Source organism: Pavona decussata, unplaced genomic scaffold (genome assembly GCF_977016875.1).
Source record: "Pavona decussata unplaced genomic scaffold, jaPavDecu1.1 SCAFFOLD_100, whole genome shotgun sequence".
Taxonomy (NCBI): Eukaryota; Metazoa; Cnidaria; class Anthozoa; order Scleractinia; family Agariciidae; genus Pavona; species Pavona decussata.
The window spans coordinates 1,371,749-1,399,047 of NW_028145515.1; the positions used below are offsets into that span (position 1 = coordinate 1,371,749).

The 27,299-nt window shown below is 38.4% G+C and overlaps 4 protein-coding genes and 1 pseudogene across 9 annotated transcripts in view; 4 read left to right on the top strand and 1 right to left on the bottom strand.

The window, feature by feature from the left end:
- The window catches only part of LOC146472242 (cancer-related nucleoside-triphosphatase homolog), a 45,758-nt pseudogene extending 34,608 nt beyond the window's left edge, over positions 1-11,150 (bottom strand). Inside the window, exons 1-4 of the transcript XR_014866612.1 lie at positions 10,911-11,150; positions 5,942-6,113; positions 3,509-3,607; positions 2,178-2,272 (exon numbers count right to left, since the gene is read on the bottom strand). The product of XR_014866612.1 is annotated as a cancer-related nucleoside-triphosphatase homolog (transcript). The remainder of the gene's footprint in view (positions 1-2,177; positions 2,273-3,508; positions 3,608-5,941; positions 6,114-10,910) is intronic.
- LOC146472238 (E3 ubiquitin-protein ligase TRIM45-like) overlaps positions 1-27,299 on the top strand; it is a 212,711-nt gene that overhangs the window by 78,994 nt on the left and 106,418 nt on the right. The gene's annotated exons all lie outside the window — the stretch shown is intronic.
- Positions 1-27,299, top strand: part of LOC146472241 (E3 ubiquitin-protein ligase TRIM45-like) — a 70,897-nt gene that overhangs the window by 39,116 nt on the left and 4,482 nt on the right. The window lies entirely within an intron of this gene.
- Positions 1-27,299, top strand: part of LOC146472244 (E3 ubiquitin-protein ligase TRIM45-like) — a 66,544-nt gene that overhangs the window by 7,772 nt on the left and 31,473 nt on the right. The gene's annotated exons all lie outside the window — the stretch shown is intronic.
- The window catches only part of LOC146472245 (E3 ubiquitin-protein ligase TRIM45-like), a 215,895-nt gene continuing 204,829 nt past the window's right edge, over positions 16,234-27,299 (top strand). Inside the window, exon 1 of one of the 3 annotated variants that reach the window (XM_085119645.1) lies at positions 16,234-19,296. In XM_085119645.1, coding sequence (XP_084975771.1) covers positions 16,234-18,615 — 2,382 coding nt within the window. In that variant the 3' untranslated portion in view covers positions 18,616-19,296. The remainder of the gene's footprint in view (positions 19,297-27,299) is intronic. The other 2 variants (XM_085119643.1, XM_085119644.1) reach the window with 2 other exon arrangements.

Genomic DNA, 27,299 nt, shown 5'->3' on the forward strand with positions numbered 1-27,299 from the left:
CTCACAACGAAATCTTTTATCGATTTTTATCGAATTTCGAAAAAATTAATCGATTTTTATCGATTGTTATCGAATGCTATCGATTATCGATATTATCGATTGACTACCCCGGGATGTGCTTCTTTGAATTTAGCTACAAATTCATCTGATCTCGGTTGTCGAGGTAGCCATTTCCTATTTATTTTTAAAATAAAACATTTACAAACGTTTTGAAGGGGTAAGTTTGCAGTTTTAGCGCTAGTTAAAATGAACAATCAAATGATTGTAGTTGTACTGAGAATCAATTGCAAGCTTTATTTGTGTGGTGACTTATCCGGTCGAGTATAACGTTACTTTAATTTGCCTGTGATTTGATTGAAGTTGAAGGTCAGTTTGTGGAGTATTATAATGCCCACATGTACAATAAAATAGCACCATGAGTTAAAAACGAATGTGAACACTGTAATCACACAGAAGAACTGACTAAAGTGCATGATTTTTTCTCTTTTTGCTGTAGATCTTCAACTCAATGTTGTTGTCAAGGCCAATACTCAAGACTGCAGCTTCAGAGTGTGTGAAGTCACCAAATCCTGCTCAATAAGCTAAGTCACTTGTAAGCAGGGGAGCCTATTTTCAACTGATTTAATAAGGTTATGAATTGTGACTTCTACTACTATATATGCTACTCAGGAAAAATGAAAAAAATAAAATTTTGTAAGTTTGTGCCTTGAATTCATTACTTGATGTCTGATAGTTTGATAGAAAATTAGAGGGTCAAATTGTTTTGATCATGTAAATTACAAGCAAATTGGTACTTTTTTGTCTTTTAGCGTTGTGCTTGCACAATTATTATGCCTATCAAATTTTTATAGTAGCACAACATTTGCTGATGTTGTGATTGCACTGTTTTGTTACATTATTCATTATCTAGAATAAAGTTATTCCACATTTTGTGGGTCATCATGAGGGAAAAACTGAGCCACTATAAATGTGTTAAAGTTGTGCAGACAAGGCAGTAACTTTTAAGTTTTGTTAAAGGCTGATAATTTAGACAGGGATTTTGACTTGCACTAATGTTGTGAACAACATCTGTTGAAATTTGTTGCACTGTGTAGCCTTGTCATTAGAACTTTTGTACATAATCAGAGCTTGCTATAAGTTATTGTTTTTCTGTTATTTTATTTTCTTGTACTAACTTTTTCACAGGAAATTGTCAAACCAAATTTTAGAATAAAAATTATTACAGTTTCTTGTACATTAACATTAGGATCGTGATCACCCAGGCTTCATGTTGTAGTCAAAATTTTGTCCATTATGGTTGAGGTAAAATATCCATCTGCTGAATACTATTCTTTCACGTCTTCACGATACATATTAATTAAAAGTTATGTTTCTATTTCTGATTTTATTTACACAAGTTACTTTGTATTGATTTAGCACTGTAGACCTACATTTATATACAAACAAATTCCTGAATCTTAACTAAAATAAGTTAGGGATTGTTCAATAAAATTATCCCTTTTATGACATGCTGATGTTCTTTTTCATCTACATACTACATGTACATTCTTAACAGCTTATTCTGAGACTCACCGGAAATTTCAGTCACAAATGCTCTTGTGATTTTGGAAAGTTCAAAGTAGTACAAGATCTTGAAAAGGTTCATTCAAGATCCTTGAAGATCTTTAGCAAGATTAGTGAAGATCTTCAAAGATCTTGGCAAGAGCTGCAAAGGATCCTGTAGGATCCTTGAAGATCTTTGGCAAGGTTATTGAAGATCCTCAAAGATTTTGAAAAGGTCCGCAAAGGATCCTTGAAAATCCTTTTCAGATCTTTGGCAACATAATGGAAGATCCTCAAAGATCTTGGCAAGTTCTGCAAAGGATCTTCGCAGATCCTCAAAGATCCTGGCAAGATCTGCAAAGGATCCTTAAAGATCTTGACAAGATCTTGGCAAGATCTGCAAGGATCCGCAAGGATCTTTGAGGATCCTCAAAGATCTTGGCCAAGATCTTCAAAGATCTTGGCAAGAAAGTTGAGGATCCTTAAGGATCTTGGCAAGGATTTTTGAGGATCCTTAAAGATCTTTGCAAGATTGTTTGAGGATCCTTAAAGATCTTCATAAGGATCCTCGAAGATCTTCATGAAGATCTTTGAGGATCTTTAAAGATCCTCAAAAGATTTTCACCAGGGATAACAGCAGTTCACAAACTGAATTAACAAAGCTTTGACTAAACAGCTCCATTTTTCCTACTTCATCAACTATAACCACTGTGTTACCACCTTCTATATCCTGTATAAAGGTAATGATAATTAATTATTGTAATTTTTAAAATGAAATCCAATAAGAACTCAAAAATTCGGCGACTGTTTTGGAATCTGTACTGATCAGATTGTGCTAACTTTGACAAAAAAAATCCCTTTAATTAAAGGTAGGGCTTAATGTTAACGACCAGCTGGTCGCATATGCGACTAGATTTTTTATTTTGCGCCTAAAAAATCATATGTGATCGCACTCACGCCCCGGGACTCACGCGCCTAAAAACGCCCAAGTTCAGTGCGCCTGAATCCTCACCTGACAGTTATTGTGTACTCTGCCTGATTAAACACGAAACAGAAGCTTGAAATTATAAATTCAAATGTGGATGTAACGCAATTAGGTTCCACATAATAAAGTTACACCGTTTTTCTTGCATCAGTGTGTGTTTGTTGGTTGTTTTCCCAAGTCCATTTCTTGTCCGTGTTTCAACCCACCCCAGACTCTTCTCGGTTTTGTGACCGCACCGCTGACACGTACGAGTGAAGGCAACCTTGTGAAACACGTGCTTCTCGAGCAATTTAGTTCGCTTTGCTGATATCAAAGAGTCAAGAATGTCTAAAAAATCTGGGTTAAGAGACTTTTTTTCTTCAAGGCAAGCAAAAGTGTTACGTATTTCCTGTGAAACAATGAATTTTATTTCAGTTAACGTACCATAACTTGTAATATTCTAAAAAAGGAAACAGTATTATTGCTATCGCAAACGTACAGTAAGAGACTGAAAGAAACAAACACGCGATTGAAATAAAACATTACCATGCTGGTAAACGATCGGCAAGCGAAAATTAAGCAAAAGAAATGAACAACGTTTGGGTGTCGTCATGACACCATTATCAATGATCACTGATAAAATCTCTGAAGCTTCTTATTTTTCTTTTTGGTGCTATTTTAAGTTGTGCTTCTAAAATTTTTGGCTGCGTGCCTAAAATTTCGGCAGTGCGCCTAGAAATTTACACCTGGTAGCACAGGTGCTCCCAAAGTCAAAAATAAACTTTGAACCCTGGTTAAGGTTGTAAATGATCAAGTTAACTTCAACGTTATTTTTTGGCACAATTAAAAAAATTACTACACAGTGTAATAATAATAAAGTAAAGGTGGCAATGAAAGGCTCTGATTCAAAATGCCTTACAGTGTACATTTAATCATTGTTCCAACCCATTTTCCAGCTACAGTTTAATACTTCTGTTAAGATGTTGATCTATGAGAGGATACCTTGATTGTGGGAAGTGCAAGCTGTTTTCAAATGACTTGACATCCACTAAGTAATTACCAACTGAGGGAGATGCTCTCCCTCTTGCAGTTTGACCATCCCTAAATAGACACTCATGATATAAGACTTAAGGGTACTTCCTGGGTTCGATAGGGTAAAAAAGGGAAAAAACATTTTTTTCGACCAAATAGAATTTGGGGATTTTATCTAACATTTACTGAAAAAAAAAATTGAAAAATATTAAAAAGCGCGCGAGATATTTTGGAAAACGTATTTCCATCTAAAAGTAAATAAATAAAAAAGGTGTCATAATCTTCTTAGTGCGAGACGCCCCAGAGGAATTTTCGCGGCAAACGCTTCTTCCGGGAGCTCTTATTTCAGAAATAAGCATATTTTGTTTACATCTCGCCTGCAGAAAATTTCTCACTTCGAATTTTATATTCTTTGCCGGCGCTTCCCACATGGAAAAGTCATCAAAAAACGAAAAGAGCCTGTGGATAAAATCCCGGAAGAAGCCAGGGCCTAAGAAAAAGGGAAAGATAGGTTTCAGCGAAGATCGAAAACGCGATCTTGCAGAGAGCAACAAAGGCTCTTGGTTCGACCAAGAAACTCTAGTCGACGTTGAAGGTTCTGTCGAAGGTGATTACGAGGAACTGGAGCAGCGGCCTTCAAATTAATCCACTGTTAATCAAGTACACAGAGGTCGATTGCCGTGCAAAAGTCCTGCAGGGTAACTTTGCAAGCGTCCTGTGAAAATATCAAATATCATATTCTGCATCCTCTGGGCCGATTTCTTTCTTCTGCAGCGAGATAAAACCAAATAACGTTTTACTGCACGTTTGTAATAAAACATTGGAATAAAATCAGCAAGAATTAGACCGATGAAATAGAACTCACCAGAATTGTATCTGCCCACGTGTATTAAATACTGGAGATAGCGCGTTCCGCGTGGCCCTTTCTCTCGCTTTTTGCTCCGCTCCACGCTATCTTGAATATTTCTTACGAAGAAATCACCATCGTACCTAAATAACAGAAAAATGCGATTTTCTTTCCTTATACATTTCCTTTGATACAAAATGAATAATCGCTTTAGCTTGAAGCGTAAATTACATTACACGCAATCAAAACGAACAACCTACCCAATAGATTTCATCTCTGTTATCAGTGCACTCCTCCGAGGAGTGCACAGTTTGGCAAACTCTTCGCTGACGCGCTTCTGGTTTCGTTAGCCTTGGTTTTTCCCCGTTTTCTTGGTTAGTTTTTACGTTTTCCTTTCGCCACTTTCCCCATCTCGCTCGATCACAACAGCGGAGTCTAAAACGTGTCTGCAACGCGATACTTTTTCCGCGAAATTCTGTGCTATTGTTGTTGACGCCATGGGGTCTGGCTCGCCACCTAATGAGGTGTCATAATCTCCTGTGGAGCCTTGTTTTTCCTGCAAACCTTTATCGAGCGATAACTCGCACTTGAATCTTGGCAGAGTATGTCGACTTTGAACGAATTAATAGGGTATGTAGTTTTGACGGATTGTCGTGAAATTTGGCCAGAAGATTCGAGGAATAATGACAAACAAAAAGGTGTCAGGGAATTTTGATTTTCAAAATATGTTTCCCGTGGCGACTGTTTACGCAACACGACTCAAATATTTTTTGCTACTCAAACTTTAGACGTGGATATCTAAATAACCAATCAGAATTTCGAAAAAGCCTGACACCTTTTTGTTGATTGATGCCTTGTGAATAACACTGTGCAGCGATTTCGTTCTTCGCGCGGCGTTCGATAACCGATTAATTCAATGGAACGACCATCGGTCGATTCGAGGTTCTACTGGCTCCTGGGACTTAAAAAAGGAAAAGATCGCTCAATTATATTTTTTATAGGAAACTACATTTATTAAGCTTTATAATGATATATAGTTTGTTAGAGGTTTATTAAAACTTGCGCGCGTACGATTTTTTTTCCAAAGGACACCCCTGAACCCAGGAAGTATCCTTAAATGACTCTGATATTACCCTCCAACTGCAACATCTCAGTCTTTCAAATATATTAGATGACAATTTGTCACGTGAAATATCTGTCTGTGGCTACTTGTAGTCAGTGTCTGTCGCATGTGACCAGTATTTCTGAGAATAAAATAACCATTCAAATATTATTCCTCTTTGTAATTGTGAAGCATTTGAACGGAACATTGAACATTTCTCTGGAAATTTTTCTGAAAGAGACCCATTACCTGAAAAAAAAGATTTTAAATACTTCGGAAACAAGGAACTCTGAAATCTTGTGGGCGATGTAATCAAAGCTGACATGTTAATTTCAAAACTCCATTCAAAACAAAAATTTCAAAGATTGCTGGTCATGTGTGATGTGGATTGACTTTAACACTTGGGCTCTGTTGTAATATATTCATTCAAATCAGTGTCTGACGTACCACATACCCTTTTACTCTTGCCAGTGGTCCACGTTGCCCATCTAGGGTGACAACATCAAACCCCACCCTATTCCCCTTGGGACTATTACGAGCTTCTTCGGTGTAGAATCCTTGTGTCTGGATTCCCCTGTCTTTAAGAATTTCATAAACCTTCCTGCACAAAGTTGTCTTGCCAACCCCTAGCGCAAAGTCCAAAAAAAAAAAAAAAAAAAAAGAAAAAAGAAAAGAAAAGAAAAAGAGAGAAGAAATAAATTGCCAGGTTGTCTTCCAGGCCCCAGTTGTTCAAAGGCCGGATAACTTTATTCGCTGGATAAGACACTATTCGGGGTCTAAAATATACTTCACTTTAAACGTTGTCCAAGGTTTTCGTACACTCCTAAACTAAACTGTGGTTAGAGTGTGCATATTCGCTTGTACATGACGAAATACTGAAATCTTTGCACAGATTGAAACTGTCGGATAGTGACTTATCCACTGGATAAAGTTATCCGGCCTTTGAACAACTGGGGCCAGAGGTGTAAAATAGTATTAATAATAGAAACAATGGGCCAGTTATTTTCAAACAAAGTCTAACTTAGGCCGTGGCTTAAGACAATCAGTCGGCCTCCAAATCTGTTTATAAGTGTTTAATTTACATATTTTAAGTAGATAAATAGTTTTCTAGTCGGGGATGGAAGCGTTCTTGCTTCAGTCAGCAGCAACCAATGCTTATAGATACGATTCTTGGCAGAATTGAAAATGGCTTAGAATATGGTTTTGTTAAACACCATCTAAACTGTCTTTTTATAACTGGCCCAATGGATCTTAGCAAATTTGAAAACATTAGAAATGACAAAATCTAATCTGCAGTCCCAGAAAATATCCATACCCACCCATGAAAGGTCATTGGAAATTCTGGGGGGGAAGGGGGAGGGGGTGGTAAGTATAGAGCTAAACTGGAATTTCTGGAGGGGTGGGGAGGCAAACCAAAAAACATTCTATTGGGGAGGTATGGATATTTTCTGGAACACAATGCCCCATGTTGATCAGGACAAATGACCTGGTAAAATTAAATGCCCCACACTGCAGTTATTGAAGACGTTGATTGCTATAATCCTGGACTTACCTATATTGTCTAAATTTATTCAAATAGAAGCTTATTCGTGCCAAACTACATCTCGGATAAGCCCTAGATTTGTATTTCTTACACATGTAGCACTGTGGCAGTGACAATATCCAGTTTTCGATGAACCAAGAATTTATAGTCTTTGCTGATGAACTTGTCATTGAAACAAAGCGATAGTATTGAGGGGAAAGTCACACGGCCATCAAATGTGAAATGCCTGGGGTTGACTGATGGGCTGACCCGTGTGAAGCTCTATAGGGGATTGATGGGGCACATGCACTGTTGGAGTTGGCTGGAATTGAATAACGTTGCCAATTTTTCTCCTGTAGCTGAGTGTGCCATTGTTAGATCTTCTGACTACAGCCCCAGACATTAATTGTGCAAACATTTTCTGACTCCAACAAATTTCATGCAGCCATCTGACCAGTGTGCAGGGCTTATCTCGTACCCAGATCTTCTCATTCTAGTTAGACCTTCGAGACAAATATCTGGGTGTCCATCTTGGTATGACATTACTGCAGGGCTACCCTGTTACTTAGAACCTAATTATACAGTGTAGTAAGCTAATATGATCAAAGAGCAGTGCATACATGCATTTTAGTGTAAGGAGCTTTGCGGAAATCGTTCCAAAGCGTTAGGAGAATTTCAAAAACTTCTAAAACTGAATTTTCAATTTTCAAAAATAAATAATTTTATTTTTGCCTAAAACTATAAAAAAATATAATTATACAAGCATACCTACATATAGCGTAATACATACAATTAGTGTGATACATACATTTAAAGTAAATAAAATATTACATAATTGGTGATAGATATTTTGAAAAGAAAAAAAAAGGCTCTGACAAGCTTAAGGAAGCCTACATGTTTATAGAAGCCAGGGTGCTTATGGACCATAGGCTTCCTAGGAATATAAAGTAAACAGTGTGAGTTTTGGGATACATCATTATAATCAACTATTATTGCCCTCGAGGCCAAAACCCAAGGAGGCACTCTAGAATTCTCCGCGTGTACATATACATGGAATTTTTTCATGATAATTTCTAGTGATACATTGTTGCAATTTTTTTTCATGTTTTCCCAAATATTACATAGTCAAACAATGTTGAAATACAATATTGTATGATGATAGAAAATTTTCATTATTTGTCAGATTTACAAAGTAATGTGTTGACTATTTCTATGCATATGAATATTTATTTAATAGTTGAAATGCAAATTTACAACAGTCGTATACACAATATTTATATTCAATACAAATCGTCAAAAACAACGGAGCGATTGCAGAATACCCGGCCCATTAAATATCTTGCTAAAGGAGTGCTCCCGTAGTCCAAGAGACAATGAAATTTAAAGGAAGAGTTTCACGGTTTGGCGCATGTGCGAGCGATGACGTAGGCGCTGTCAAGCTTATTGTTTTTGGATCAATTAGAAGCGAGTACACAACACCAGCGGGATACGGCGGGCAAGTCTTAGAACTTGCTGGCATGAAATAAAATTGACCGGCCAATGTTCCAGTCACGTTTCAGAAAGAAACGAAAAGACTGCCCATGTAAAACACACATGGGATTTTTGCAACGCTTCGTGCAGATTTCTCATGATATCCAAGAAATGCCAGAACTTATGCGAACGCATACGGTTTTATTTTAGTACAATGTATTACAGTATATCTCGCGGCATGGATCTTTTTGATTATGCCCGGTTCGAAAAGCCGAGTAGCTCCCTCAAACTTACTTACTAAGGACCAGCATTTCATCAACATTCAGTGATAAACTAACTATAGTGTGTTCGTTCAATAGCCTGATTTTACTAGACCAGCGAGAAGGCGAAGAACGAGAAATCCGCAAGCTTCAAGAGGCGATGCGACCATTTAGTATCAACAACACTGAGAGTCCTCAGGCGAGATGCAGGAATGCATTTGAGAAAACGCAGCTGTGGTGGCAAATCAAAACTGCGTTTGCCATTTGCAATAACCATAATTTTATATATAAATGAATGCCTTACAATAGATTTTGTAGTTTGCCGCAAATATTTTGGGTTTTTTTCTCTTGCCCGCTATTTGAGCCCTCTAAATAGACGACTACAACTAACTCACACATACTTTAATTGTGATCAAATTTTGATCACAAATTTATTCACTTCTCGTATCAGTTTTTTCCATCCAAAGCAAAACACTGATGTTTGATGCTGTTTGTCCGTTGAATCCTCCATATTTGACAGTTGACTTCCATATGTACAAACAGTACGATTGAAATCTAGAAAATCCCCGTGAGTGAAATCGAAAATTAATTTTTTGCATTATGAAAGTCACTGAAGTTGTGAAATATTTCTTCAGCTCATACACCGAAGATTGCATGATCTCTCTGTTTTATTTGTACAAAGAATTTGTTACAAAACACGGAAAAAGGAAAATGTGAGGAGACTTGCCATCAGGGTACTGTCGAGGGGAATTGGAAGTCTGGAGTTGATCCAAAGCCAGCCGTGGTAAAGTACATGCCTGCAACCACTGACCTTAATGCCATTTCCAGCGAAAGCAGATGTTCCGCGAAATCGTTGTCTATTTTAAACAGACTCACACGGTAGGTGGATGTATCTTGTTAACCATACAGGACATCTACATCCCCTCCACTCTGTCCACTTTTATTCCTGTGCTTCCATAGAGTCCACAGAACGTCCCTTCGCCGGTCAGCCACGACGTCTCCTTTAGGCCGATTTAGGTGGTACAACTTTTGCTTACGACTGTCGCATGCGATTCCTAGAGCGCGCGCTGCTTGCGTCATGCAAAAAATGGCACACAACTCTCGTCATTCAACATTGCCTATACCTACGATTGTCGTAGGATTTTGAAACATGTTTCAAAATCCTACAACATTTTTTGTGACATACACGACAGTCGTAAGCGAGTTGTAGGTTTGATTTACATGAAACAATTCGTGTCGTAGCCCTGTCGTAAGCTTGTCGCATGTGACAAAGTCGTACCGTGTAAATCACCCTTTTGACGATCCATCAACTAAAATGTCGATTTCGGCGGCTAAAAAACTTTCAACCTTACAAAAAATGAACTTGTATTTACACAAGGAAACACTAGATTACAAAAAGTGGAGAACAAAGAGCAGATGATCAAAATTCGGGCACGATTTCAACAGATTATTTCACCACAAGATCACGTCGAATTTAATGTCGACCCGTACAATTTATTTTTTGAGCCGGTCTGCTCGCGCATGCGTTTAACCGTGAACATCGTCCTTTAAATCAATCTCGTTCCCAGAGGCCGCGTTCCTTTTGGTCAGCACCAAGGTTGTAGTTAAATCTGTCAGATACAAACTTTAATGCCTTTTAATATGAAAATCACCTTGCCTTATTTTTATTAATTTGGCCTAAAACGTGCATGGGCTCTGGGGACGAGATTCCCGCAGTCCGCAGTCCCAGAGTCGATGAATGATTAGCTTTGCTATATGCGTGTTGTACATTTTTCTAATTTGTTGAATTTTATATTATTGAAATAAAATGATTGATTCAAATGATAAAGTGAGTCAAACAAGTGCTCCCGCAGTCCCAGAGTCGATGGTTACTTAACCGCTCTAAGTTTCGGCTCATGGATTTGCTTGTTTCGGTTCATGGTTTAAAGAACGAGTGTAGCGTGCCTGTTTCGGTTCACGGATTAAAAAACGAGGTATGTTCATGTGTAGCGCGACGACTGCGGGACTGCGGGAGCAGCATTCATTTCAGTTTAAGAACACGACTGCGGGAGCAGTTTTTAAGTTAGATATTTGGTGGGACGGGTATTCTGCAATCTAGCCAAAACAACTATTCAAAACCGGGAGCATCTCTAGTGAACACTATTTCTAGTTTAAACAAAAGTATTCTTTACCTGGGGATCCCGTCAAAAGAACATGTTTCTTTCCAGCAGAGGCCATTTTGGGAATGGCATGGTAACCGCACCAACATGAGAGCCAGGCTACTAAGCCCAATCAACAAAACAACACTGATTGCAACTTGCTACATGAGCAGAACTTTAAGTCAAAAATTAGTGATTATTTCGACGAATAAGCCTTCCTTGTTCATAGAATGGGTAATTCAATATCACCACACTTAGAAAGTGCACAGAAGACGGGGGTTTGCTCTCTATGTGGCAAAAGACTTTCTGAGACCTTGGGTTTCCACATGGCCGACGTATAGCTGCCTTGCTTCAGAGCTACAAATAACAGATAGGAACGCTTTAATCTCCTTCCCCTCCCAGTCCCTTGGGCTTGGGATGACAATTTGTTATGTATATTTTAAGATGAATACATTTGAGTGGAAGGAGCAAAGGAGTTGTATGTTCAGTATAAAAAGACTCTATCATGCAAGTGAGAGAGAAAATGTAGCAACTACGTGTACCAACAGTTGATAATGATGAATAAAGTTACTTAAAACTACATTAATTTCAACTACGTAAAAAGATAAAATAGCATAAAAGTGACACAAGCTGCTCCTTAAAAAGGTTGTATTTTGTTTCCATTAACAATATTATTTCTCGCCATGTTTGGACCTTTTCAATTTCACTCCTGGTAGGGAGCACTCCAGACAGAATGCACTACCAGGGAGTTTTCGTCAAACAGCGCATGATAGTCAATGATATATAGTTGATGACTGTGAATGATAGTTACCAGTAAAACTTGCACGGTCGTTTGACCACCAATTATGCGCTATGATCGACTATCATCAACTGTCATTCGTTTTGAGCATGTTCAAAGTAATTCGATCCTCATGATAGTTAATGATACCTTTTCCTACCGTTTGACCACGCGCGTGATAGTCGATGATAGTTCTTTGGTCAGCTGTTTTCTCCACCAGCACTCTCAAGAATTCATTTCCTGTAAGTTCTTCCAACAACTGAAAGAAAACGAAGCATGCCGCCGCCGTCTTTGCGGCAAAAGATTCATCCATGCAAAGTTTTGTAACTTGCAGGCAATGCCATGTTTGCGACGTGTAGACTGGCCAGCTGCAGGTGCCTGACACTAGAAGCACACGACAAACTATCGTTGGCTATCAAAAGTTTCTTTGAGCCATTTGACCACCCACTTGATAGTTGATAATAGTTGATGAAAGTTTTGACTATCATGAACTATCATTGACTGTCATGCGTCGTTTGGCCACGGCTTTACATCTTAAAATTTCATCGACAGAATTAAATGTTATAACCAGTTTGTCCCTAGCAAAATAACTGCAAAAATACAGGAAAGGACCACTCTTAAGGACAGTAGCTTTCATTTCAATCAATCAATCAATCAATCAATCAATCAATCAATCAATCAATCAATTAACAATCTTATCAATTCGTCAATTCTTTTTACACCTTAGGTGCATATAAGATAACATTTAATTTTACTGGTGAAGTTTTCTTCTGCAGACTCAACGGCGTTGAAGCACCTTGTACATCATTATAAACAGCAACACAGGGAAGTACTGCTCAGTAGTTTAAATCTGAATGGTCACACTTTAGGATTTTAACCAGAGACACAAAAGTTTGAACCACTTTATACAGCATAACAAACAGCACCACAGGAAAGTACTGCTCAGTACATTTCACCCAAATGGTCACACCTTAAGATTTCATTCACAGACTCGAACATTTCAACCACTTTATACAGCATAATAAACAGCACCACAGAAAAGTACTGCTCAGTAGCTTTCATCTGAAATGTCACACTTTAGGATTCCATTCGCAGACTCAAAAGTTTGAACCACTTTATCAGTAACTTTGTTGAACCACCTTCAGTCAAACTTGAATTCTGGGTTTGGAAGGGTAATTGAATGATACAGGAGTCCTCACCACCCTTACAAGTAAGTTTCATTTGCGCGTTTTATAAATTCAATTGCTATTGTCATGCCTATTTGAAGACTCTAATTGACTAAAAAACACGACACTAATTGTTTAGCGTGTTATTTATCCCCTAGAAAAACGAGGACTAATTAATTGACAGTTAGGTAAACCGATCAAAAATACTGAATCGCGTGACATAACTGAGAATTGGCGTGACTAAACTGTTCAATCGCGTGACTGAAACAAATCGTGAGTCTCGAACAAAAGAAGTCTTACCTGACGCGTACTTCTGTAAATATTTCCTCAAAATGCTAGACTAAAAGATTACTTTCCAGCACGAAGAATTGTTTTGATATTCTTTGCCACCTCCTGTTCTTACCAAGCCACCTCGCTTCTCAAGCGCGGCAAAGCCTACCGATACCTTTGTTTGCAAAACACACATGGAAAGTAAGGTAGCACTCGCACAAGAATCCATGGCGACCAAACAGGCAACCCTCACAAGAAACTTGTCAGCCGTACAATGAGCGTCTCTTTACGCCGATTCACCACAACAACAAGCCTTTCGTCCTTTGCTTCCTTGACGATGTGCCTAACGCAGAGCAATGTAAGCAATGCCGCATCGAGTTTCCCCGAAGACAAAAGATAACATCCCCTTTTGATATTGTTTTTTCGCACGAGGAAAAGTGGCTATGTCCAGACCCCAATGAAGAAACGTCCATCAGTAACACACACCATCAAATTCTACTGCGTCAAGCAAACCTGTATGAAGCGCTGTTCTCCTCACTTCGATCCCTCCCTATTGCAGATTCCAGCAGAAGCGCAGTTACGCTTACAAAAGTCACACCTTGGTCTTCTCAAAAGAGAGTTTGACTATGATAAGCTTCAAAATACGCTAGCGCGAAGGGATTATTTCAGTGTCCATGTTGTTGTCGTTTTGCCTTTGTTTTTTTTTTCCTGCTGAGAAATTATCTTTTGATATAATGTTCGATAGGATTAAAGGCATAAAAAGAGTATAATTCACAAAGCGACGATTTTATGATGGGCCGAGAAAGTGTTAAAAACAAGCAAAGTACAATTTGTTTTTACTGTTTAGCAAAAAGGTGTTATTTTTATTATTATGCAAAAATAAGGAAACGTAACCGGCATTGGTCTGTAGGAATCAGTATAACCAATATTGAAAGCATCACGGCTCTCAACGGGAAATGTTGACTACTGACAACATTTGTCAAAAGTTGTACTCCGGTCATGCTTACACCCAAGTTATACAAAGTAATTGTTTTACACATTCAAAAGCAGTCAATTACGTTTTTTTTTTTGTTAAATTGATGTTTGGAAGGAAAGTTACCATTGAATTTTTTGTGACATTCACCGCGTAAATCAGCCCATTGTTTTCCGTTGGTACCCGATGTAATGTTACGAAAACGTAAAAACAGGATTGTCCAACGACTCCAGTTTATAGAGATGAAGTGAATTCGCTGCACTTGGTATAGCTTTAAAAAGACTAATGGAGGAACTTTCTATCACATTGAAATGATTAGAATCCACTTCGATTATAACAAGACATTTTATAGAGATATTAAAAGCGGGTGTTTGATGAAAGAATTTTACAAATATAAATACATGTAGATGATTTGATAGCTTTTTACCTGTTACCGTTACTGATACTCAGTATTTGTTAATTGCTTGTCAGTTCGAGTATTAGTACTACTCAGTATTTGTTAATTGCTTGTCAGTTCGAGTATTAGTACTACTCAGTATTTGTTAATTGCTTGTCGGTTCGAGGGTTCTAATAATCGAGTGGCGCTTTAGAACGCCGATTACTCGCAAATCGAAAAGGTATAATATAATTTACGTTGTTTATATTTATATTATACTCCGGTAGTTAACGTGTTTTTATAGTTTTGAGGCCTAAGTTTTAAGGGGTCTTTGATAAAAGTTACAGTTCATTTAAACATAAGAAACTGCCCAAGCTGATCATCAGAACACACGTTCCTTTTATGATTAATCCAATTTAAACAAATCTAGCTGAGTTATTGACTGTTTTCAATAAAACTTTACAAAATATAGTGTATGTCGGCGGCAATTTCTCATGTTCATGATGATTGTGTGAGTGTTATTTGTTACTGACATTGCCGGCGATTTACAACACCCACACCATAAGATTTTACTTTTCTATCGATTACTGATCTAGCGATCTTGTGTTCTGGTTGTCGATAAGTTAAGCGCGAGATGGAAAAATTCTCTTTGTTATTTCTTTACAATTTTCGCGTGGCCGTCTAGACACACATTTCTTGAGCGTTTACCTTTAACAGAAGTATACCAAAAACTCCATGCACTTGACTTTATTACCTTTGATGTTTCCCTGTGGTAGTAGCACATTTCAGTTTCAGTTGGCTGCAAATGTACGTGATGCTAGAACATGTCGTTTTCTAGGTCTACGCTCAATGGGAGACAATAAATATCTCTGTGCTAAGATTTAACTTTTGCGCTCATTCCTGATCTAGCGATCTTGTTTTCCGGTTGGAACTTCTATAAACCTGAAGCGGATTCTGTCGAAATTAATAAATAGTCCTTACCTGTGGTGATTGCGTGACACCGTGTAATACTGACCATGGGTCTGTGTTTTCGAGGTCTGCGGTTTCGAGGGGTCTGGAGTCTATGTTTCGAGGTCGTCCCCCTTTTTTTAGCCGTTGAAGCAGGAAATTATATGATAACTGACTGTCTGCATAAATTTTGAGAATGTAAAGAGAGAGAGAGAGAGCGATGCATCTAGTTTGTTGGTTGGTTTGTTTGTAATCATCTGTTAGCAACAATTGCTTGACTTCGTCCAAGTATTTTAAAACTGAATTGTACGTTAAAACTGTTTCGTAGCTGTGTATGTCAAAATTCTCCCACCGATTGACCTATTGTTCCTGATATAATTTTGGCGCTAAACATTCAGTGTCTCACTTATTTATATTTAGAAATTTAGAATACCTAAAATCGCTGTAACGCGCAATGAGACTGATCGCGTGACATACTGTAGAAATCGCGTGACTCTAATAAGAAATCACCTGATCCGAACATTCGCAGATACTATATATCAAACTTGTCAAACACAGCCTCTTTGTGATTGGTTAAGTTCGAATCTAATCTGATTGGTTAAGTTCGAATCTGATCTAATCGTGACCAAACAATTGTTTCGCATTTCATGCAGTTGACATGTTAAAAAAAGCTGGATCACGGACTCGCCAGGGGCAGATTGATACCAAGAAGGACAAACAACATTTCAAATCAGCGTTCTATGATTGGCTTGTTGCTCTCTAATTCCGAGAAAAGCTGAAAATAGAAAGCCGCACGAACAAGGCTCTATTGTGTACGATTTCCTCGCTTGATTGTTGAAGGCAACATGGATATCCGAACGCTCTTTTATAATCTTCGCGAAGAAGTGTCTTGTCCAGTGTGTTCAGGCATATTTACGGATCCCAAACAGCTATCCTGTCTGCACAGTTTCTGTTTGGAGTGTTTAAATCATTGGTATGAGACAAGCGGCGGTGGAAACGCAGTCAAATGTCCCAAGTGCCAAACCCTTTGCAAACTTCCTGCAAGCGGCGATCTCAAGGATCTTCCGACCAGCTTTTACCTGAACGGCATGATTGATGTTTTGGCCATTAAAGAATGCAACACAACCCAAGTGACGTGTGGAAACTGCGACGAGAAAAGCTCTGAGGCTTCGTATTGTTTCCAGTGTTGCATGTTTTATTGTGAACAGTGCCTAATTGGACACAATATGATGCGAACAAACAAAGATCACCGCGTTCTCGCGGTGAAAGAGTTCCAAGACAAAGACTACGAGGATGCACTCAAGCGGCCCGCGTTTTGTTCAGAGCCACGGCACGAGAAAAAAGAGCTTGAGTTCTTCTGCGAGAATTGTAAACTGGCCGTCTGCCAAGCTTGTGTAACTCTGCAACATTCTGGTCACGCTTTAAAGCACATAGAAGACGAAGCTGAACGACGAAAGACTGAAATGAAGAATATTGTGGAAACACAGAGAGAGAACTTACTAGCAAAGAAGAACACAGTTAAGCAACTCGATGAAGATTACGCTAAACTGATACAACAAGGAGAAGACCTGAAAAGAAATGTTCAGAAATTTGCAGATGACTTATTCGCGATCATTGAAGCAAGGAAACAAAATATTTTCGCAGCGGTGGAAAGCCAGACAAAGAAGTTGTTTGAAAGTCTAACAACACAAAAGAACAAGATCGAGAATGAAATAAAACTGATTGAGTCATCACTAGAAAAAGCTGACAAACTGTTAATGCGAAGTAACAACATTGAGGTTGTGAGAGTAAATACCTCACCAGAAAAAATCTTTGAGGGAATTCATGTTCAAGGCGAGCAAGTTGTCCATGACCCTGGAAGTCTTCCAGTTTTATTTTTCGTGCAAAATCAAAAGCTGTTAGACACTGTCAATAGCGAAGAAATTGGTGTCTTGGAGATACTGCATCAAACGGAAGGAAGCCAATCAATAGCTGAAGGCAAAGGACTGAATGAAACAGTTGCTGGACGTGAAACGCAATTCACTTTGACAACAAAAACCGCAGAGGGAAGACAGTGTTACAATAAACGTGACCGTGTGACGGTGGAGATCCGACACCAACGAGGGCAAAAGTGCTGGACAGAAGTGCGAATCAGTGATAGCAAGAATGGACAGTATAAGATCAGCTATTCTCTCAAAGAACAAGGCAGATATTCAATTATTATTAAGGTAAACGGTGAACATGTTCGTGGCAGTCCTTATGATTTGCTAGTAAAAGCCCGCGAGCAGGCTGTCAGCTCCGGGAATCTTTCCGCTCGGGGAAAAAATAGCGTCGGACACTCTCCTTCGCCGAGTGCCTCTCTCTATTTTTCACCGGAGCGGGGAGTTTGCTCGCAGGGTTTGTTGATAAAACCATTTCAGTTCAAACCTGTTTTATCTTTCGGAAAGAAAGGTTCGTCTGTAGGAATGTTTAACTGTCCTTGGGGGGTGGCAGTGAGTGACACAGATGAGATAGCAGTAAGTGATTTTGGGAACCACAGGGTGCAAATCTTCGACAGTGGTGGGAATTACTTAAGATCCTTCGGTCACAAAGGTACCAATCATGGAGAATTGAGGTTCCCTTGTGGAATATGCTTTGATTACAACAGAAATATTTTCGTAGCAGACAAGAATAACCATAGAATCCAGATTTTCAATGGGGAGGGTAGGTACATGGGTATGTTTGATGGGAAAGGAAGCCTTGGTAGTCAGCTCGTTTATCCTTTGGGTTTATCATTAGATGCCAATGGTAATATTATTGTTGCTGATTCAGGTAACAAACTGATTAAGATCTTTTCAACAGATGGTAAGTTTATCAGGAAGATAGGTGGGCCTGGCTCTTTTAGTGATCCTGTTCACTGTGTTCAGTGTGATGAATATTTCATAGTGTCAGACCGAAATGAACACTGTATTAAAGTGTTCAGTACCGAGGGTGAATACCAATATAAATTTGGACAGCAAGGGGGAGGGGATGGTGAGTTTAAATCTCCCCATTATATGGCAGTGACTAACTGCAAACACCTGTTGGTGTGTGATCGGGGTAATAATAGAATTCAATTATTTGAATTGAATGGCAAGTTTGTTGGCAAGTTTGGAACAAAAGGCAGTAACTTCGGAGAATTTAGTGGTCCAATCTATGTAGCTGTTTTAAGTAATGAAGGAATTGTTGTGTCAGAGTTTTATAACAATCGCATTCAAATGTTTGAATGAAAACTGTTATCTTCAGCCACTAATTAGGAAAGTAATAATTAAATCTTGGTTAAAAGTACGGTTGTACTGTAAATTTAAGAGTGTAAATCACTTTTATTACCAAAAAAACACACATATTAAATTAAAAAAAATAGAAATCCCGTGATGATGGATTTGGTTAAAATCCTACACGGAGAATTTTGCCCAAGTGTTTTCATTTTAGCCATACATGGTGTTCAATAAGGAGGTTGGCAGGTCTTTGGTGGCTGAATTTTAATCTTTAAACTATAATTATATTATTGAGGACACAAGCCTGATTGTTGAGAATTAAGTCAGTTGTTATCAGTTTGATATTGTGATAAGTTAAGGTTTAATTGATAAGTGTTAATTTAGTTTTAAACTTCTTACCAGTATTGTTTTAAGAGAGTCATTTGCATTTGCATTGCAAGGGAGTTAATTTTTCTTCAGTAGAAGGCTGTAAAACAATTCTACTCATACTGTAATTAAGTTACAGCTTAGCTTATTTCAATATAGTTGAAATTACACTTTAAGAGAAAACTACCCAATGATAAACAAATAGTCAAACAAACAAATTAATATATTCAATTTTTTTAATTACTTCTTATAGCCTTAAGAAGCTTAAATTAAACAAGATAAATATGCTACATTCACTAATTGTCCATTTTATAGTTGTGTCTTTAAGTGCCCTCATGATCTTTGAGTAGAAGTGAGAAGTTGACTTTGTTTCGATGCAAACCTTCACAGTGTTTTTCATGTATATATGGAAAAAATAAGGCAACATGATTTTCATATAAAAAGCATTAAGGTTTGTATCTGACAGATTCAACTTAACAGCCTTGTTTCTTCTCAAGGGCCAGGTTACCATACACACAAATGCTTCCACAGGATTTCATGAATAAGGTTATAAATGGCTCTGGGACTAATGAAAAGTTTAAATTTATAGCATTCTTTTTAATGCTAACATATGCATTTGCGTTGTATTGCTTCTTAGTTTTGTCTCTGAAAATTGGACTTATATTATACTGTCAATTTATTTAGAGATTGTCCTTTGAGGATCTTTAAAACTAGAACATTTTAATTAATTCTGTAGATTATTGCAATGGAACCAGTAATTTTTTTAAAGAATGAATTATTATTGTTAGCTTCCTTAGTTTTGAATTTTAATAAACAAAAGTATGATAATTTCTTGTTGATTTGAGTTTATTTTGTAGTTTGAAATGTGTTATCAACTACACTTTTAATTTTTCCTATATTTTTTTGACCTTCATATGATCTCGATCATATGAGTTCCCTGTTCAAATGGGAAATATTTAAGCCCAGATACCGAGGGGAAAAAATGAATGGCGATTCTCCATTTGGTCCTTTCTTCATTTGAACACGTGTCAAAATCATCTGGCGACTGAACTAACCACGTGCCAAAACATAAATACAATTCGTTCATATGAAGTAAGTGCCATCACTGTTACAGTTCTTGATACTGAATAGTTGTAAGCACCAAAAACAAGGCTTTTATACAATGTCCAGTTCCAGAAAAAATCCATACCCACCCCATCAGAAATTCCTAGGCGGAGGGGGGTCTTCAAAGTCAAAATTTTAGAAGCAAAGTATATGTGAAGCTAAACAATTCCCAGGGGTGAATGGAGTGCAAAACAAAAAACCTTCCCTGGGGGGAGTATGAATATTTTCTGGAACTGCACAATGTAGGCCATGAGTTTCATGAGTACTGACCCAATGCTTCTGTAGTCATCATCATCATTATCATGGCATCATCATCATCATCATCATCATCATCATCATCATCATCATCATCATCATCTTTGCTCATACAAGAGACATACTGTACATTGTATTACTATACAGTCATGTCTTTATCCCAAGATTCACTTATTTTCTGGCAGTCTTAAACTGTGGGCTGTTCAGTTATTGCCCAGTAAATACCTGGTGTTTATGGCCTTGTCTTTATCCCTATTTTCACTTATTTCCGAGGGGTCTTCAACTGCGGTTTGGTCCGCTACTATCCCAGTGTATGAATAGTGTGTGTGGGCTCACCTTTATCACATTAATCACTTATTTGCCATGCAGTTTTTAAGTACGCGCACAACTTCTCCAACTAACTCATCTCGTGAATTTTTTGTGACCTGAAAACAAATTGCAAGTTTGAGAATAATTTTTTTGCGGGTTTTTGTTCAATCATGTACCATTAACATGTTCTGCAGCACAGTGTTTTCCCAAAAATTTCCACTGGTTATCTTATAAATGAACAACAGAAAAAAAAATTATACTCTTGGAAGTTTGAAAGAACTCGCAACTACAATATTGTACAATTAAACACAACGTGCTACCTGTACCATGCTACCTGAACAAGATTATGACTTTAGTAAACAAGAACTGATACTCACCTCAATCAGTGTAACATCTTCACACTTTTTCAGCTCATCCACAAACGGGATGGATTTCTGTTTTGTAACAGGTACAGTAGCTAACACTGTAGCTTGTGAAGACGAGAGCAATTCACGAACTGAATTAACAAAGCTTTGACTAAACAGCTCCATTTTTCCTCCTTCATCAACTATAACCATTGTGTTACCACCTTTGGCATCCTATCAGGTAACAATAATTAATTCTTGTAATTTTTAAAAATCAAGTTCACTTGAAGCCCTGACCTTTTGTGTCTTTTTCTATTTCACAATCTTAATACACACACTGTCCAGGCAAGATTTTGTAGTTTTTGGCAAACTGTTGAGCTTCGCTTTCAAACACCAGAAGAAATATACTCGCATCACCATTTTATTTATTTATTTATTTATTTATTTGAGTAAATTACCTCTGTTTCAAAAATATAAAAAAAAATGGGAAAAATTGCGTCCTTTAATCCTGTCTTTTCCCTTCATTTCTATCCTCAGTACTTTGTATATTATTCTCAGTTTGATAACCAGAAGACTTGTTTTTGTAGTCAGGACTAATTTAAAATATTAAAATTATTGTTATATTAGTCCTCAGTAGCTCAGAGGTTAGAGCATCCGATTCAGAACACGGAGGGTAGTGGGTTCGAATCCCATCTGGGGCTCAGATTTTTTCTGTGTCCTCTTATGGTCGATTCTTTACGTCTCCCTTTATTTCCTTTATAATTCTAATACCAAACGCATAAATTGCTATGTAAGTATAGTTAATTGTTGAAAACTAGTGCCCAAATAATTTTTCCGTCACGTCATACAAGGCAAATTAAGTTTCATGTTTAAAAATCCTTCATAACTCACTCCTTACCGCACTTTCCTTCATGAATTAACCACAGTCACAAAACAGCTTCATCGAAACTCGCAAAATTAGACAAGTAAGGGCTAAAGTCAAAAGGTTCACGCTATTTTACGTGAAACGTGAAACGGCAAGGTGACGTTTGCCGTTTAACGTAAACGCGATGCTAAATCTCTAGCTCTTTCGTGGTTGACTTACCATATCGCATTGCCACTAGCCTGCGTAGCAGTCGTTTTCCGTTTCCTTCAAGCCAAGCGGGGCAAGCGCGCGAGGGCATTGGGCAAAAAGGAGCAAAAAAGTAGGAGCGACGGGAGGAGCGGGGAAGGAAACCCAAACCCTTTCCTTCCCCGCCCCCCCTCGGATTGTTGCTTGAGATATCACAGTCGCAAGGGATCATTACATACACGTGATTGGGATTTTACTGTTCCACTGTTTCCGGTTAAATTTCTTTTACTGCACAAATTCTGCGTTGAAGCCTTATCCCTAAAACTATCAAATCTGAAATAGCGGAGGACTTTGCCTGTCGATCTAAGCCTGTGTCTACAAAAACTCCCAAGTCTTCCAAGAGGGACGTCATCGTCGGAGTCCCTGGGGTATGCTGTGGGGACAGAGCGATGATTTCACCCGCGAAATCGGGAAAATTGGCTGGCCAACATCTCCCTCGTAAAATCTTCGTCCCTTCCCGCCCCGACTAGCCCCGAGGATGGAGGGGCAAGCGTCTGTGAGCTAATACATTTGGACTTTTTTGAGATCTGGTGCTGCTGTTTTTCTACCTAACGTTTCCAATTGATTTTATCTTAACGATCAAATACTTGGATTTAAAAGCTCTTCTGTGACCGATTAAAAGAGCTCCTTCTAGACGCAGGATAACTGTAAAGCACATTTTACCCCCTACCCCACTCCCTCTCTTCCAGCACTAAGCAACAAGTTCAGAAGTCGGTAACAAGGGTGGGAAAACGTTTGTTACTCCTTCGAGAGTGACTGATCACAACGCATTTATATCACGAGTCAGCTCTTAATGATCAAACAATTATAAATATTGGAAGCCACCACGCAGGCGCCCTTATTCGTTTCGCACGAACGGCAAAGGCTGTATGGTTAAGGTTATTTGCCTGAGGAAAGAAAGAGCATTTCTCTCGGGCTGATTCTCCGCCCGCCCGAAACTAATTAAGATCGCATATTGAACGTTGTCAAAAGTGGAGAAATCGGGTTTGTCAAAACTCTGGAGTACAAACCTGTTTTAATCCTTGTTTTAAGTTTTGCAAAAGGAGAGTTCAGTCGTTGGAATGTTTCAGCGTTCCTGGTTGGGGGGGGGGGGGGGGGGGGGAGTGATTGACCCGGAGGAGATACCAGTAACTGACTGTTGAAACTGCAGGGTTCAAATCATTGACAGTAGTGGAAATTCTAATAAAAGGGGAGGAAGGAAAGGCAAATTTACTTGTCCTTATGGAATAACCCTCCACAGGAATAGAGCTATAGTGGTAAACATAGAGTCCAGATTCTACACAGGGAGGGCAGGTTTTTGGCTGTGTTTGGTGGGAAAGGAAACTACGACGGTCAGCTCTATAATCCGTGTGGTTAATCTGTCGATAACAAGGAAATATTATTGTTGCTGATTCAGGTAAAAATTAAGATATTTTCGCCAGATGGTAAATTTTTAAGGAAGATAGGTGAGCCTGGCTCTTTTAGTTTTCCTGTCCACTGTGTTCAGTGTGACGAATATCTCATAGTATCAGACCACAGTGAACATTGTATTAAAGTGATGGATCGAGAGGGGAATTTGCAGTTTAAGTCTGGAACCCAGCGGGGAGGAGATGATGAGCTTAATTCTACATGTTTCGTATCAGTACCCAAGTCAGGACTTCTAATGGTGTGAGTTGAATGGAAAGTTTCTCCGTAATTTTGGAACAGAAGGCACCAATTTAGGTGAATTTAATGGCCCACGGTCTGCAGCTATTCTTAGAAATGGCAGAATTGTTGTCTCGGATTGTGGTAACAATCGCATTCAAATATTTGAATAAAAGCTAATCTGTGCAGCCCGTGAGAAAAAAAAAGGAACTTGGGCCTTGTGCCCTTAACTACCCACTTAAATTGCATAAAGAACGGTAGTGTGGTTCTATTTCGTAAAAAAAGTGATTATAATGATTTATCTTAAATTTATAGAGGTTCGGTATTGAAGACCAGTATGCCTGTTAAATAGTTTTACGCAAGGGAAGAGGTAGGGAAGGGGCTGAAAATTTTGTACGAAGTTGCCATTCACGTCCGTTAACTTTAACTAAACTTTAATATTACAATGATATAAAAACTGTTAGAAATTTTTAGTGTCAAGGTAAGCCACAGTTTTGCATTTGGAGATGAATATAGTAATGTTCCTTTAGAGGCTAGAAAATTGCGCGTTATCGGAAAGCTGAGAATTTGTATTCATAATTAGCGGATTAGACTGGGTGATAGAAGTCAGTCAGTTTTTACGATGAGCCAATAGTCCATGTTTGTATAATCAACTGGTTGCCGACTGATTCAGGCATTTTCTTACTAGTTACTGAAAAGAAAATTTTATATCTGCAAAAATGTGTTAAGGTTACTTCCATGTTTCGCGAGTGCCCTCAGGGAAATCTAGCGTACGCGCGCTGCTTTCGATAAAACCACGGAAAACTATATATCACTGTAAAGCTGATAAATTGAAGTTTGCGAAAATATCAATGTTTTTTTATTTTGTTGGATACATAAGCGCTCAGGGGCCTGCAAACTCAATACTAGCGACGTGTACTTAACTGAATTACCCACTCTCACGTAAAGGCGCAAAATCAAACAGACTGCACAATATCAATCAGGAGATAATAGGCTAACAAAGTGTGTCAGGCTTTTTCTTTATTCCTATTGGTTTGTGAGAAAACCCATCCTAAAGATGGACAATGGAAAATTTTTGTAGTCCCGTCAGATGCTAACACGTCACGGGAAAAATATTTTGAATTTCGTAAAAGCCTGGCACACTTTGATGCATTAATATCTGATGACCATTTTGGTCAAATTTCGTTGAAATCTGGCAAATCTACATACCCTATTAATTCATTTGAAGATGGGGAATTCGCGCAAAAACAAAAGCCGTGTTTTCGGCCTCGAAACATTTTCCGAGTTTTCGCACCTCGTTAAAATTTTTGTCAACGCGCTCACGCCGCCGGCCAATCAAACACAAAGAAGCATTCCCTGGGGAGTTCTGTGAGCATTTAGTGTTACTGTAATATTATATAAAAGCGATTTCGTTATGGGAAAAGTTAAGTCAGGCGCGAGAAAGCCACCGGCTCAACCGAAACAAAGAGGAAAACGGCAGATAGACGCAGAACATGAAACTGGCAGCCCCAGCGGAGTTGACACGAGACACGCACTTCTCACCGCTATCAGTACACGAGGCTGCGTGCTGAGGTTCGCTGCTTATTTTCAGCCGGTCAACAACGGCGAAAGTGGCTGGATTGTCGCCGGCATCTTCGATTTCGGACTCCGAACTGATGTTCGACTCTCCACTATCCGATTTTTCGTCCTTGAATTTCTCTACTGCCGAGGCAGTTATAGAAAATCTGACTGGTTGTACCAAGAACCCTTGTGGCTCTCTGCCAGCTGAAGTTTTTTGGTTTCGTCAAATGATTTTTCGACCTTCTTTGGGCCGGGTTTTTTCTTAACTGTCACCCAAGGTGACTTTTCTAGTTTCGCTTTCTTCATAACAATCTTTTACGCAATGCTTGAATCCAAAAGGAACTCTGTGTCACAGGAAAATTTTACATACAACGCCGTGACTTTGCGATGAACACGATGTAAACAAATATATGCAAATTTGCCGGTAATTCAAGATTTTGCCGCGTAATATCTCAACACAGCCCGCATAAATTGGATTATGACACCTTCGCTCGCTCACCGCTTTTCCTACAAACCTTTGTTTTTTAGATAGCTCGCGTTCTTTTTAAGATTTCTAACGGCTGTTTTCACGAAACTTTGCATCCCTTTCTTGTTTAAACAATTATCTAAAAAAAATTATTTGAGAAAAATTCGACCTTTCTTTCCCATAAGTAACCTTAAAACACGTTTGTCAAACGAGTAGATACTGTCTGCGTCGATTTTTAAACTTTGAATAAACAGTCACGGTTTAGACATCTGCTTGTTTGTTTTTACGTCTTAGCAACAACAACGAATCACGCGTTTTATGAATTCATTTGATTTTCTTATCCATATTTGAAAACTCCAATTGACTAAAAAAACAAGACCGCTGCTATTCTCCTTCATTGGAGTTTAATCGTCTTTGATCAAGCTTTTGCTTTCCTTCGAAAATTTTTATGCAGCCGTCTTTTAGAAATTTACGTCGTTATACCACTTGGGATTGCGACAGTTAATGTTTTGCGAGTTGTTCATTCCGTAGAAAACGAGTACGAATTAATTTAGTTAAACCGATCAAAAAAACTGAATCGCGTGAAGTGACACAGATCGCGTGACATAACTGAGGATTGGCGTGACTTAACAGTTCAATCGCGTGACTGACATAAATCGCGTGTCCAGAACAAAAGAAGTATCACCTGACGCGTACTTTTGCTTATATTTCCTCAAAATGCCAGATAACTTGTCAAAAAGTGGTGACTAAAGATTACTTTTCTGCACTGAAAAAAGAGAAGAAAACCCTGATTTAAATGATTTTTATTTAAATTGTTTTGAAATTCTTTTGCTACACCTCCCCATTCTTACCAAGCCACCTCGATTCTCAATCGCGGCTAAGCCTTTTTATGGCTTCTGTCGCCTTGAAGTGCGTCTCGGGTAACTCTGTTTGTAGTTATCCATTAACCACACGCAAGTTGGCATTTCCATACCTTCTAATTCACGTCACCGTTTGCTAAGAAAGGACCTCAGGTCATTTTCTACGAACATTTTTTTGTGTAAGAAAGCATGGATATCCAAATGTTGCGGCTTTTCAATCTTCTCGCTGGTATGAATTCGTTTCCAGTGACCTTTATTTGATATCCCTCAAAAAACAAAAACAACTTTTTGTTCTCTTTCAACGGAGGCAAAGTGTCTGCGTGTGTTTTTAGCCAGTATGAACAGCGCACACTGCTACAGGCAATATCCCAAAAGAGCTTCCCAAGTTCATAACATGCCTGTATTGCATGTATTCCTTAATCTGTCTACAAACAGAGAGTAAAACTAAAATATTGCGACACTGTGTCACAGTTAATTAAATGATTACTTGACCCTGACTGAGTGTCTGCATAAATTTTGAGAGTGTGAACAGAGAAAATTAGCGATGCATTCAATTTGTTGGTTGGTTTGTCTGTTTTCATCTCTTAGCAACAATTGCTTGACTTTGTCCAAGAATCAAACTAAATACGCTAAAACTGTTTCGTAGCTGCGTATGTCAAAATCCCTTAGAGATTGACCTATTGTTCCTGAATACAATT